Raw genomic sequence first — 13,393 nt, 5'->3', positions numbered from 1 at the left:
CCCCCTTTTTTATTGCTCAGATGCCAACATGTTCTGTTGCATTTTGACTTACAGACATAAGTTTGCATGATGTGAATGAAACTGATACAGTGGGAATACAAGTTAATTAGTAAAGTGAGGAATGGTGGTGACCCAGGAGAAGGTAAGGAATCTGCTCGCCGGCTGGGCCGATCTCTGTGGAGCCTGCATGTTCTGCCTGTGCCTTTCTCTGGGTCCTCTGGTTTCCCCTCACAGCACAAAGACATACATGTTAAGTAAACTGTGATGGATGCTAAGTGTAGACGTGAGAGTCCATAGCTGGATTGTCTGTTTTTTGATGAACACGGTGACCTGTCCAAGGTGCCATGCTCTACTCTACATCTGTATAGGTTGAGCCCCCTGCTACCATAGCTGGTTAAGCTAGGCCAAGTTATCTAAAAATAGATGTACATGCAGTGATACTGCCTTTTTGTATTACTTGTACTTTGTATTTGTACTACTTTTTAAACACTTAGTTTATTATGCATTTTTGCCAATAGTTGCTAAACACATCTGTTCTGTGTCTTGACTGCAGACAGGCGGGTGAGGTGAGTGGAGCAGATGTGTTGCAGACACACAAATACAAATGGACACGTTGAAGGCACTCGATAGGGGCTCTAAACAGCGATGTCTCTATGCACTTGACTCATGAGCTGATCACCTAAGTCACATTTGAAACCCGGTAGTGAACAGTCACACTGTTTAATGGTTTATTCATAGTTAACACACATTCTAAAGCCATAGTTATTAAAATGCTTTTTCAGTGCTAGGGTCTTGATGTCTGTCGCCTCCAGACATGTTCAACTGCATGACAACATTTTATTATCATCTGTAATTCTAACGGAATATCTGAAACTCTTATTGGTCTTTTATCAGTGACGTTTTTCTGTTTGGTTATTTGAAGACAACAAGAAATGGGGGAAGGGACGTTACATGTAAAAAAAAAAAAAAAAACATCCACAAGTCACACACAAAGCAGGTGCTGTTTAAGAACAGGAACCGCCATGTTGGCTCAAAAAATAGCTCAGACACTTGTCACAGAGAAGTTTTTCATAACCTAAAAACTTCTTTTATCCATCATTTCGAACTGATCTATGAGTTGTTGTTACATACTGATGCATATGAGGCACAGTTTGTGAAACATACAAACTGCAGCTTGGTTGTAAATGTTTGATTCTTTGTGATTTACTGGAGTTAAATGTTGGTATTTTAATCATGCACATGGAAAATGATCAGAATGAGAAGTTTTACTGATCTAAGGATCTTTACAGTAGTGCATCATATGTTCTGCAAAGCCGCTCCAAACATCACTGTGAGCTGCTGTGAACGCCGCCATCTTCACTCGTCACACACTGCACATAAAACTGATTCCCATCAAAGATTCAGACTGTGTTTTCAGACTAAACAATGGCTACATGTAATGGGGAGTTTTGGTGCAAACTAAAGAGCATGGAAATATACGCCACACTGCAAACATGAGCTACTCATTCAAGCGGTGTGACGTTAGCTGCTGTCATTTGCAGTTTTTTTTGTTTTTGATCTTTAATGAATCAGAAAACAAGCAGAAGCATTTCTATTCAGTATACTTCTTCAGTTTGACTTCATTTTGAGGTTTAACTGTGAATTCATCTTGAAAAAAAAAACACTTCCTGTGGGTGCAACGTGTGTGTGCCAGAACAAGAGAGAGAGAGAGAGAGAGAGAGAACCTCCTCGTCTAATTTGAAGCTTTTCGTCTCATTGAGCAGCATTTTGATGTAACTGAAATCTTCAAGTGGAAATATTTAAAAAGTTGATCTATAAATTAGAAAGCTCTAGGAACGCACACAAAAAACACAAAGGCATCCTGAAGAAAATGCTCAGCATGGGTGTCCAGGCCGTGCTCGTCGTCGTCCTCCTCGGCGTTGCTTCCACGGTGGCTGGCAAAGGTAACAGTCTGGCATTTGTTTTAATTCATATTTTAAAGTCATTGAGTCTCACTTAACTTCTCTGGATTTAGAAACATGAATTCTGTCAACAAACTAGAACATCTAAAGGCATTTTCAAAGAAATTTCTCAGATTTCCTGTATGTCAACAAAATGGTTTAATGTCTACATACACTTTTCAAACTGTATATACTTTTGTATTTGCTATAGTGTATGAACATATTTATTGTGAGCAGACATGGCCCTTTTTGTAAAATGTTAAAGGATTTCTTTTATAATAAATTTGAATGGTGTGTATAAATGCAGGGAAAATTCTCAATGTGCAAATAATGAGCCAAGTTTAAGGAAGCTGTCTGAGCTCTCAGATTGTCCCTTTCTGTGTGAAACATAATCAGATCTGATAAACATGACAAAGCAAGTGCACTGAAGTATCTTAATATCTGTCCATGTTTTTCCAGGCAATGTGGAAATCTGGAGGAACCAAGTCACACTGACCTGTCCAGAAGCAGGGAAGTGGAATGAAGAAATTGAAGATAACAATGGAAACCAAACCTATACATTCATATATACCAGTAAAGCCCAATACACATGTGAATACGGCCCCAATAAAAATATATATAAATTCTATGTTAAAGGAAATGGTGAGTGAAAAAGAATCTTTTTCCTTTCCTGTCTTGTATTAGTTGTTCACGCTGCTCTAACACTTGATGCATCTTGTGATCTTTTACCTCCAGTGTGTGAGAACTGCTTTGAGCTCGATGGAAACACATTATTTATGGTCATCGTCGGGGACTTACTCCTGACAATAATTGTGATGGTCATAGTCTACACGTGCTCTAAGAAGAAAAGCTCGGCTGGGCCTCCTCAACCTTCCAAAGGTAAGACTTCACTTGGACCAATCACTGACAGTCAGTTCAGACAGTTTACCTTTTTGCCTTGGCTGTCCTTTATACATCTTTAAGCCTTGAGAAATTCTGTTATAAGTGATATTACAAGCATTAAGTTGTATTTACTCTATCATCATCTTCCAGCACCTCCTCGCTCTGGAGGCCGAGGTCCACCTGTCCCGTCTCCTGACTATGAGGTACGTACTGGATAATAAAAACTCTGTTTTGCAATTAGAAGGTGTTTCCGTCAACATCTTCAGCCTTTATTTCTCCAGAGTGACTTGGAAGAAAAGAAAGAAATTATACCATTAAACACAAAGAAAACTATCTGACGCTGAAAAATATCTCAATGCCAGAGATATTCACTTTTTGCAAAGTCAATATTGAAACAGGTTTTTAATGTGAGTCAATTCTGCTTAAAAATGATGCTTTTATGATGTTGATGTTTTCATAGTTTTCATAGTTTCATAGTTTCTCCATCCAACCAACCCTCCATCAATTCTCTACAGTCTATCCGCTAGATGAACGGAGCAGGTTTAGCGAGGTATTCCAGATGTCCTTTTTGCCTTTAATACTTTTCCTTCCTGGGAATCCTGAGGTACACTCAGGCAACATGGGATATTATTATATTACTTTTAAAAAGGGGCAGTTTTGGGGAAAGAAAAGAAACAGACGATCAATAATGGATCAAAAATAAATTGCAGCCGAACTGATCAGTGATCTGAATTGGCAAATTTTCACTAAATAAACAAAACTGAATTGAATTGTATTAAACTGAATTATTCATACTTTTTTTTAAATTTACCAGATTAAAGAATTAATGTCCTGAAATGGTGTTTTCATGTTCTGTGAATTTTTTACACAGATACAAATAATTTAATGTCACATAGAGTCTAACAAGGACAGCTCAGCACTGACCATTTTATGTAAACATTTTACATGATATTTAATAATGTGATGCATGGAGTGATAGAAAAATGACATTAGAACATGTCATTTTAATAAAAGTTAAATCTGAATGACTAAAAAGATATTTTTAGCTTTTTTTGCACTAAATTCTTCCAGCCTCCTCCCGTACCAAATAAGACTATTTTATTGTGATTATAAATTAAGCTGGAATGAGACCAATGGGTCAACGTTGCAGTTGGATGACAATGGACAGGATTAATTCCTGACAAGGGTTAATTGATTGTTTATCATCATAGAACATAGATTACAGTAAATATTAACACTTAACACTTAACTATTAACTAGCAAGATGTATTAAAGACAAAAGTGTTAGAAGAAGAGATTTCCCTAAATCAGCTACTCAGATATGAAAGGATGAAACAGCGCCACTCCATTTTTACCTGATTCATGGATCTGATGTAGTTTTTTACCAACTTGTTTTCTTGTGTTTTCTGAGTGTTTGACTAAGACCCATCCCATAACATTATTTATGCGTACTGGACTATTTAACTACTTGGTGCTGTGTGCTGTAAAGCAAAACATTTTATTGTTTGTTTTGTTTTTCTCGCAGGCACTGAACCCTCAAACTCGCGCCCAGGAAACTTACTCCACGGTGGTCAACAGGATGGGATAGAAGCACTTCAACTATCGACTCCGGGTCTCTGTACAAATGAAGGAGAACATTCACAAACAACACACAAGAGTATCAGTCATGATCCGAGTAGCGTGCAGTGGCTTCTTCTGTTTTGAATTTGAAGGGTCACCTTAGCCAAAAGCCAACACAACAAATTTTCTCCGTTTCCCTTTGACTTACAAGCAGGTAGAGTTCAGGCGGAATTTGCATTGAGATTCAAAAGTTAAAGATATTTAATTTAAATATTATTTAGTATTATAGTATATAGTATTTAAATACATTTTTTGTGGAAAAAAGTTAAAATCACAAATTTTATCAATGTAAAAACGTTTTTAAATTCAGTATAAAGGAGACGTTTGTGTCTATCGTCAAGTGGTTTTGGAAATGGTGAGTTGGTGCTGATTTTAAATGAATCAGTGATGATCTGCCTGTTTTCTAATGAAATGATATTAGCATTGCGATGTGGTGAGTGCCTGAAAAGTAGCCTGCAAAAAGTGAGCAAAAAAACAAATGTAACATGAAACATGTCCAACAGAAAGAAAGCGGTAGCACTGACATTAACCTAATGAACATTACAAATTTGTATTTGTTGTCGTGAACTGTTAATGCCAACTTAAGCGATTTTATATACCCATTTGCAAAGATGCTACCACGAAGCACGTAGAATACATAAACTTATCTAAAAGGACTTTTAAGGGTATATCAAACAACAAAATATTCAAACTGATACTATAGACAGTTTTAAATATCATCTTTCAATATTGTGAGACATATAAACACAGGTTTCAGGTTCATGAAAAATAAAGACGCTGTCGGAGGCAAAGTTAAAGAAACCAAATTTTTTTGTGCTTATTGTACAGGTTATTAGGTGTACACAGAAAGGCAGTACAACAGCGGTCCCCAACCCCCGGGCCTCGGACCGGTACCGGTCCGTGAGTCGTTTGGTACCGGGTCGCGAAAGTTGAGGCTCAGGTGTGAAATGTATAGTTTTCAGGGTTTTTATCAGTTTTCAGTGTTATTTTGTTATTGATTTTATCGTTTACTCGGTTTTCCTGGGTCTTTTCACGTGTGTTATGAATAAATCTTCTTTTTTTCGGTACCGGTACTAGTTTTATTTTGTTGTATTTATCCGCGACACCTTAAAGGCCGGTCCGTGAAAATATTGTTGGGCATAAACCGGTCCGTGGCGCAAAAAAGGTTGGGGACCGCTGCAGTACAGCACTGCAACTGCAAGTTTGCTTTCTTGTTGCCTGTATTATTCATGTTTTGCTTTTAAATATATTGTTTTGCTACCGTTAGTTAGTTGGTTAGTGGTGAGGGTGCACAGCGGCAAATCAATTTATTACTGTGTTGACATGGAATTGGATCACATCAGTCTGTAGAAGTGTGCCTGATAATGTGGATAGCCAAATATATGTGTTTATGGGCATTTGAGTATTTTGATCTTTTAATCTAAACATTGGCAGAATGTGCTGTAATTTAGAGCGACAAAATCATATCAACTCAAATATACTTGCATGTCTTGTACATATATAAATAGAGTATATGCAGCATTTTAAGCTCTGACATGTAAAAAGAGCATCAGATATGTAACATGCTGCATGCACAGACCTTTGAGGCTTACTTCTTTGCTTCTTCTTTCATTACATTATAATGTGATAACCTTTCTGTTACTGTAATGGACATCGTGCGTCATTAATATAATAAACCACAGTGAACACTGCTCTCATGTATGTCTTTGTTCATGGTTGAAAACAGTACTGGGATGGTTCAGCAGATAGAACTGTAACCGATTCATGAAGCTGCCTCAAAGCCACAGCTCATATCCGTAGCACCCCAGCCCCCATCACACACTCATCACCAGTATGCCTTCGTTTCTGCTGTGACAGTTGTATACATCACCGTCTCTGGAAATATCTCTGAAACATTTCTCAATGCATAAACATATTTTTGATAGTGTTAAAGACACAGTGGAAATATCACATCATGTCATGTTTTGGGTTCTGTGTGATTTTTTTTTTCCCAGCAGTGACGGAGCACAGCTGTACTGGTGGAAACAAAAGAGGGAAACACAACGTAATGTTTCGTCTCCATGCAGATTATTAATGATTGATAAATCTGTTACACTGTAAGCATCTCAGAAGAGTAGTGTTTAGTGGAAACACACCCACACTTACTGCTCAGTTATCTTCATTTACATCTTCTGTATATTTGTGAGAGAAAGAAGCAAAGAAAATAGGAGGGGGGTGGTGGTGTGTTCTTCTCTCTTTGTTGAGTCAAACCGCTCCCACACACAGACCTACATCTGCTCATCTGTTAGTGTGCACGAGCACACACGTTCATGTTGGATGAGAGCGTGCATGTGCTCGAAGGTGTGTGAACATGCCCTGAGTCAGAAGTTGGTTTTGTGTGTGTGTGTGTGTGTGTGTGTGTGTGTGTGTGTGTGTGTGTGTGTGTGTGTGTGTGTGTGTAGATCAGGTTTGTGTTTCAGAGCCGAGCTGCTTAAAGCTCCATTGTTTGATCTCTTCTCCGGCTCAGGTAGAAAACAGTAGTTTGTAGCTTTGTCACAGCAGAGTGAGGAAGAAGACGAGCTGCTATCAAAGACGTTAAGCTTTTAGATTACCTGACAAGGGGACGCCTCTGAGTTTCTCTCCTCTTTAACTTTTGTGTTTCCTGCAACACTTTGTTACTATTTTAATCTTTCAGTTTTCTTAACCTTTCTCTCTGCTTTTCTCTTTGCTCTTGTTGTGTAACTTTCTCTTCAGTAAAATTTTTTTTTACTGATTTTATGCATCTCAAAATCAATGTGAACCTTTTGACTAAGGTTAGAGTATGACTAATTATTGCCATTATTTTTTTATGTTGTATGATGATCATTAACAGTGGTACGTTTATTCAACTACTATTCTTTACTAATAGTCAGTATATTTTCACGTATGTCTGCTTTTTACTCCAATACATTTATGCCACACCTTTCATTACAAGCTATCCAGAGAGTAGATTTAATTTAATCTAAAACATTTAAAGTATATAAAATGCAATTAATTAAACTATCTAACTAAACATTCCATACAAATGTATTAGCTATTAAAATGTACAATAATATATAAAAAATAGTCATAAATAATGCAACTAAGTGACCATTCTTACTTAGTGTTCCCTCCAAGGCCCTGTACTTGTAATTGAGTATTTTAGTGTTATCATTAATTTAATTAAGTAATCTGAATGGCTAATTACTTATTTGGTGAATTGTAGAGGTGGGCAGATCTAAATAATATTCATCTAAATACTGATACCAACACTGGTATCAGTATCAGATCGATATTTATGCAATCGGGGGGGTTTGAGCTTATTTCAGCTTTTTTAGGGTGAGAGGCGGGGTACACCCTGGACAGGTCGCCAGTGTATCGCAGGGCTAACACAGACAGACAGCGATTTATTCACATCTAAGGGCAATTTAGAATCACCAATTAACCTAACCTAACTGTGTTCAGTTTTTTTTTTTTAATTGTTTTTTGTTTGTTTCATGAAAAAATTTCGTCATGTCAATTTATAGCCCATAGTATATGTAAACAACAGAAGCCGACCCAAAGTCCTTTAAAGACAGGCACAGTTACATTCCAGGTCTCATAAAAAACATCTGTTAGAAGTCGGAAACTGTGTTAACTAATTGTTGTGGGGAGTTAAAATCACAACATTGTTATGTTTGTGTTCATTAAAATGTGTTCAGAATTTTGCAAATGTACGATGATTCAGCTCATATATCATGACACACTCCTCTAACCTACATAAGCTCCCTTTTTAGGTTAAAAGTATCGGCAATACTGCTCTTAATTTATTTGGCATCAGATTGATACCAAAGGTTGCAGTATCACACAGCACTTGTGAATGCAGAGGTAGCAGTGTGCTGTTGTAGCTGGTTGAGATAGGGCTCATTTTTACCAGTCACTGTTTTCTCTTGGGTTAATATATCAAAGGTTTCATTCATTAAAAGCATGACTACTGTGTTAATTATTTAAACAAATATTAACAACATTTCTCTTTCTTACGTTTAAATATGTTGAAATGGCAAGGCTGCAAAAGTAAAATTGCATGTGTTGGTGTTATTAGAGACCTTTTACCATTTGATACCACAGAAAGTTTCATGTGTAGGTATTGCTAGACCTCTTAGCATTTAGGATTGACATCATAGAATCACGTATTGGTTTCTGGACTCCATATCCATCCAGTGTTTGGATGCAATTGGTAACCACAGTTAGAAGAAAGGGTGACGTGCTAATGCTAGTAAGTTTGCTTACCAAGCTGCATCTTTAAACTGTGCACAAAACAGGCACCTTTACCTGACAGTGTTCTAGCATTTCACTCACCAGAGCACAAATGTCAACTTCTTTGATGGGCTTTTTGTGAAATAATAAGGCTCCAACAGCCAAAGTAGGTGCAGTGACTCAAATTAGTATAGGTCAGGAGACAGATCTCAGTGTCTGCACAACAGTCAACCTAAGCAGTCACGCCCATAACTATAGAGCTTAACAAAATCCCCAAAAGCACGTATTATATGATATATTACAGATATCAGCTTTAACACTAAGTTGTATATTTTAATATGAGTGTGGGGTTTGACTTGCGTTTGGAGACTGCCTTGTTAACTGGTTTTTGGCACTTCCATTTCATTGCTTGTTACATGCACATTTACAGAGAGAGGAAGAAGGAGTGAGAACATACATATTTTTTCACATTCAGAGCAGTTTATTATTACATGAATATAAGAAGTCTTTTCAACAAGCAAAAGTAGCATGACAGCAACATGGTAACGTTAAGGGCTTTTTGTTACTATAGCAGCACTGCCACTATCATATCTAGACACTCAGGTTGTGAAGAAAGAGGCTCCCCAACTAGCAAGTCTACCTCTGTGGTACTCAAGCTTTTCAACTCAAGTTTATTTTATTAATTCATAAAGTATTTTAGAGGAACAGTTTTATATTTGATTATAGCAATTTATAAGTCATCCTTACATAAATGTGACTCGTTGGGGGATGGGGGGGGGGGGGGATTGTAAACAAAGCATAACATACAATATGATGCCTCCTGACATCCTACCCACATTAAACTTGTGGACTGAACATAAACACACCCACAACCACCTATAACTGAACACAACACAATGGACAAAAACAAACAAATGGACAACTGTACCCTCATACACACAATAATAACATGGAATAAACCACCACTCCCAACCTCTAGCACTTTATATAGCCTCTGTAGAGATTATCCACATATTTCACTTATCTTAACTGCACTACTGTAAATGCTGTATAGACAATCATTCTGTACAATATGATAACTATAATTCTACAACTGTTTATAATTTGCATAGTTCATATTTCTGTATAGTTTTCATATTTATATCCTGGTCATAGCCTGTACATAGCTTGTACACTCACTACAGCCTGTACATACTTATAGTTACAGCATATTCATAACATACCTTCATACCGTGTACATTGTAAAATACCCATAATAGACCCATATTTTGTACCCTCATACCTATAACAGACCCATTTCTGTAATATATCTATATACCTATATTATTGCTAATATATATTTTGTAATATATCTATATTGTGGCTAAAGCACTTTCTGGATGGATGCAAACTGCATTTCGTTGCCTTGTACTTGTGACATGTGCAATTACAATAAAGTTGAATTCTATTCTATTCTATTCTATCAAAAGTGTGATTTGATCTCTGCTACTGAAAATACTACTACTACTGTTGCTAATAATAATAATGAGAATAGCATAAATAATAGTAATAATATAGAGAACTCAGTTTCTGCTCATTTTGTTGTATTTTGTTGTCTTGCTGGAATCGTTATATATTTGTCTGAAATAATTTGAAAAGTGGACTATCACTGGATAAACACTAAAACGTCTGTGCTGGGCTAGTTGCTATTGTTTCATTATTTTAACAGCTTCGCTCTTGTCATCCACTCTGTGGCCTTATAAAGGCACAGTTATTGTGTAATCTCTCAGTAGCAAGTGGTATCATGTTTTCAAGAATGACGTTAAATATGTCATAAGGTAATGGGTTAGAAAATAATTATTTCATTAGCTATATGGTTCTTAAACTGATCTATCAAAGCTGACATACTCAAACTTCTCAGATGAGCTGGGAGTTCCTCTCCCAGGAACGGGGAATAGTTTTGGAAAAAACACTTCAAATTATGAAATTCCCAGTGCGTGTAACTCATAGAAGATTTTGACTGAGAACAAGACTTTAAGGATGTCATGCAGTCAAAAATGAGGTGCTCCTTTTTAATGTTAATTTGTTTTTATCTCAATGAAATATAACACCATTTGTTTTCATTTAGTGCTGCTTTTTTTTAGTGCTTTTGTGATTTGTAATATCGTTAAGTTAGTGTTTTGTGATGCCTGCACATTTTTAAAATTATAATTGATTTGGCATGTAGCACTGGTGCATGCAGCATACTTAAAAACATACAATAAAATAGGTCTGTTTAGGCTTAAAAAATTGTCACTGAAATAAAAAACCACAAACAACTGGTTTAACATCTAACAGTGCTTTTTTTATTTTATAAATCTCTGTACGTATTTTTAACATTTACAAGTATTTATCTGAATATATGCTTTCTACAGCTGTATGAGCACTAGATTTTTGATTTGGAAATTGAAAAAAAATTACAATTAATAACAGTGATACCATTAGTCAAATTATTCTGTCACATTTTTTATTGAGTGATGTCTTTTTTTTGCCAAATGAGATAAACTACAAACTATAAACAACAAGTGCGTGGATGTGGCAAGAGCTTCTCTAACTGTAGTCAAAAGCATACAAAAAGAGCAATTACATTGACATTTCTGATCGTATCATAAATGCATTATTGACACAATGCTACTACAATACAGCATATTAATCCTAATCTTAATCTTGCAATTACTTCAGAACTGTACAAAGAAAAGTAGCTTGAGAGATTTTCATCACTCACAATAGCATGACAAGACAGCGTAGCTAATTTTATTCACTGAGTTTTCATTGGGCAACATGACAGTCAATTTTTTTTTCTTAATAATCAATAAGTATAATATAGCTATTCCAATACTACCCAGGTTATTATAATTTCTGATATTATATTACAGTGATTTTAAAGCATCATCTTACAGGCATGTTGAAAATAAAGCCCTGCATTGGGGATGGGGAACAGCTTAGCTAGATGTAACTTCTGAAAACAGGTACCAGACTTTCCCCTCCAGCAGATGTTGGATCTATGAGGACTCTCAAGCTTCCAGCTAAGGACACCAGTGAGCTTCCTTCCATTTATCTTCTGTGGACGAGTTCATCATATGTATCTTTCTGGCCACCTCTCCTCAGAGGCTGTTGGAGAAAACAAGTCAGTTGTTGTTTTCTTTTTTAGTGTTATTGTCACTTTCAGGTTTCAGCTTACCTGGTAGTGGTCATTGGTCGGTCCTCTGGTTTCAGAAACTAGATGCTGTCTGTCGGAGCCTGAGGACACATGAAATAACATTTTTGCAAAAGCAAAGCCTAATCGGAATCGGTTGCTGAGTGTTTTTATTATCGGTAATACTGGTAATAATAATAATAATAGCATTGCATTATAGATTTTTTTAAGTGTTTGTAGTCGTTATTTAAGGGATTATGATTTTTAACTCTTTTTGATTTGATTTTGAGTCATTAATTATAACTGATTTTCTTATGCCCATTGTCTTCTACCTACTGGATGAATATGACCAAGATTATGTGAACTGATTAAAAGATCAACACAACATCACCTAAAAGAAATGATTCTTGCAAATAATTAGAGAAGACGACGCTACATTGGAAAAAAAATAATGGTAAAGATTTAGGAAAGTGTGCAACGACTCGTTTTAAAACTTAGTTTTATGTGGAAAGTAAAAAAGAAAAACTGGTAAAACATGTAAGTGAAAATTATTTCTCCTGGAGAATCCAAAAACTATTTAGGGATAATTCAAAATTTATTGCAAAGGAAAACAGATTTACTCCCACTGTTCATGAATGTTCTAAAGAAACAATAACCAAATCCTGCAAAATGATCAAAAAAGGACAGTCAGTTAGTCTGTTAGTTGCAAGTTTCATGATATAAGTACAATATCAAAGTAGTATTTTGTCCCACTCAAAAACAGTATATTTATAAAGTAATTCATAGATAGTAATTCGCAAAGTAGTTATTTCATGTAGTATATCATTCAGTGTTTTCATACTTCTTTAAACACTATGGCAGGCAATAATATACCTGCAGTTATATATATTTGTTAATTACTTTAAATAATAAATATGTTTTCACAGTGATGTTTCCTGTGAAAACACAAAACATTTGATTTGTAATTAAAAAATAATAATATGAAAATCATTATATTATCATTATCATACACTTCTGTATACAACCTTTTTTTTTAAGTAATTTTGGAGTCAGTCTATGTTGCTCCTGTTTGTTAAACCTAATAACTGTACCAGTTATTCAATATACCCATGGAATGTGCCATCTGTTATTTTAGTTATTTTAAGTATTCCATAATAAAACTTTGTTTTCACATAACTAAACAAATATTATTTAGATGGATAAATAGTCTTTACTTTTACTCTTCTTGTTAGAGACGACAGGGCCGGTTCGAGTCTGAGAGGTCTGAGAAGCGATGAGATAGACACCCACTCCTACCACAATGGTAGCCACCACATTTCCTATGACCATGCTTATTAAGGAAGGTGTATCAACTTCTACACAGCTGTCACAGGCTGGAGAAACACACACACAAACACACATTGTGTATGAATACAGGTGCTGACATTTTTTTCCTCAACATTACAGTTGAAAGGTAAGTGATAAAAGTGTACAAACAATATAAAAAAATTAAGCATTTTCTTTTCATATTATGAACACAAGTTTTCCTACAGAACTTACTGCGGAATTTCACAAAGATTAGATC

At 35.8% G+C, this 13,393-nt stretch overlaps 1 protein-coding gene across 2 annotated transcripts; it reads left to right on the top strand.

Moving 5' to 3' along the window:
• The first annotated feature begins 1,583 nt into the window (after positions 1-1,583).
• Positions 1,584-5,183, top strand: LOC120744978 (T-cell surface glycoprotein CD3 epsilon chain-like). 2 transcript variants are annotated; one of them, XM_040049580.1, is made up of 5 exons: positions 1,584-1,936; positions 2,387-2,582; positions 2,676-2,819; positions 2,973-3,025; positions 4,348-5,183. In XM_040049580.1, exons 1-5 carry the CDS (start codon positions 1,871-1,873, stop codon positions 4,408-4,410), a joined length of 522 nt encoding a protein of 173 aa, XP_039905514.1. In that variant the 5' UTR covers positions 1,584-1,870; the 3' UTR covers positions 4,411-5,183. The 2 variants fall into 2 exon arrangements, with proteins under 2 accessions (XP_039905514.1, XP_039905515.1); XM_040049581.1 differs by having other exon boundaries at positions 1,593-1,943; positions 2,400-2,582.
• Positions 5,184-13,393: the final 8,210 nt, after the last annotated feature.

Source organism: Simochromis diagramma, unplaced genomic scaffold (assembly GCF_900408965.1).
Source record: "Simochromis diagramma unplaced genomic scaffold, fSimDia1.1 OVJJ01000611.1, whole genome shotgun sequence".
In the NCBI taxonomy this organism is placed as follows: Eukaryota; Metazoa; Chordata; class Actinopteri; order Cichliformes; family Cichlidae; genus Simochromis; species Simochromis diagramma.
The sequence above is the reverse complement of the archived record's forward strand: the minus strand, read 5'-3'. Positions and strand labels throughout refer to the sequence as shown.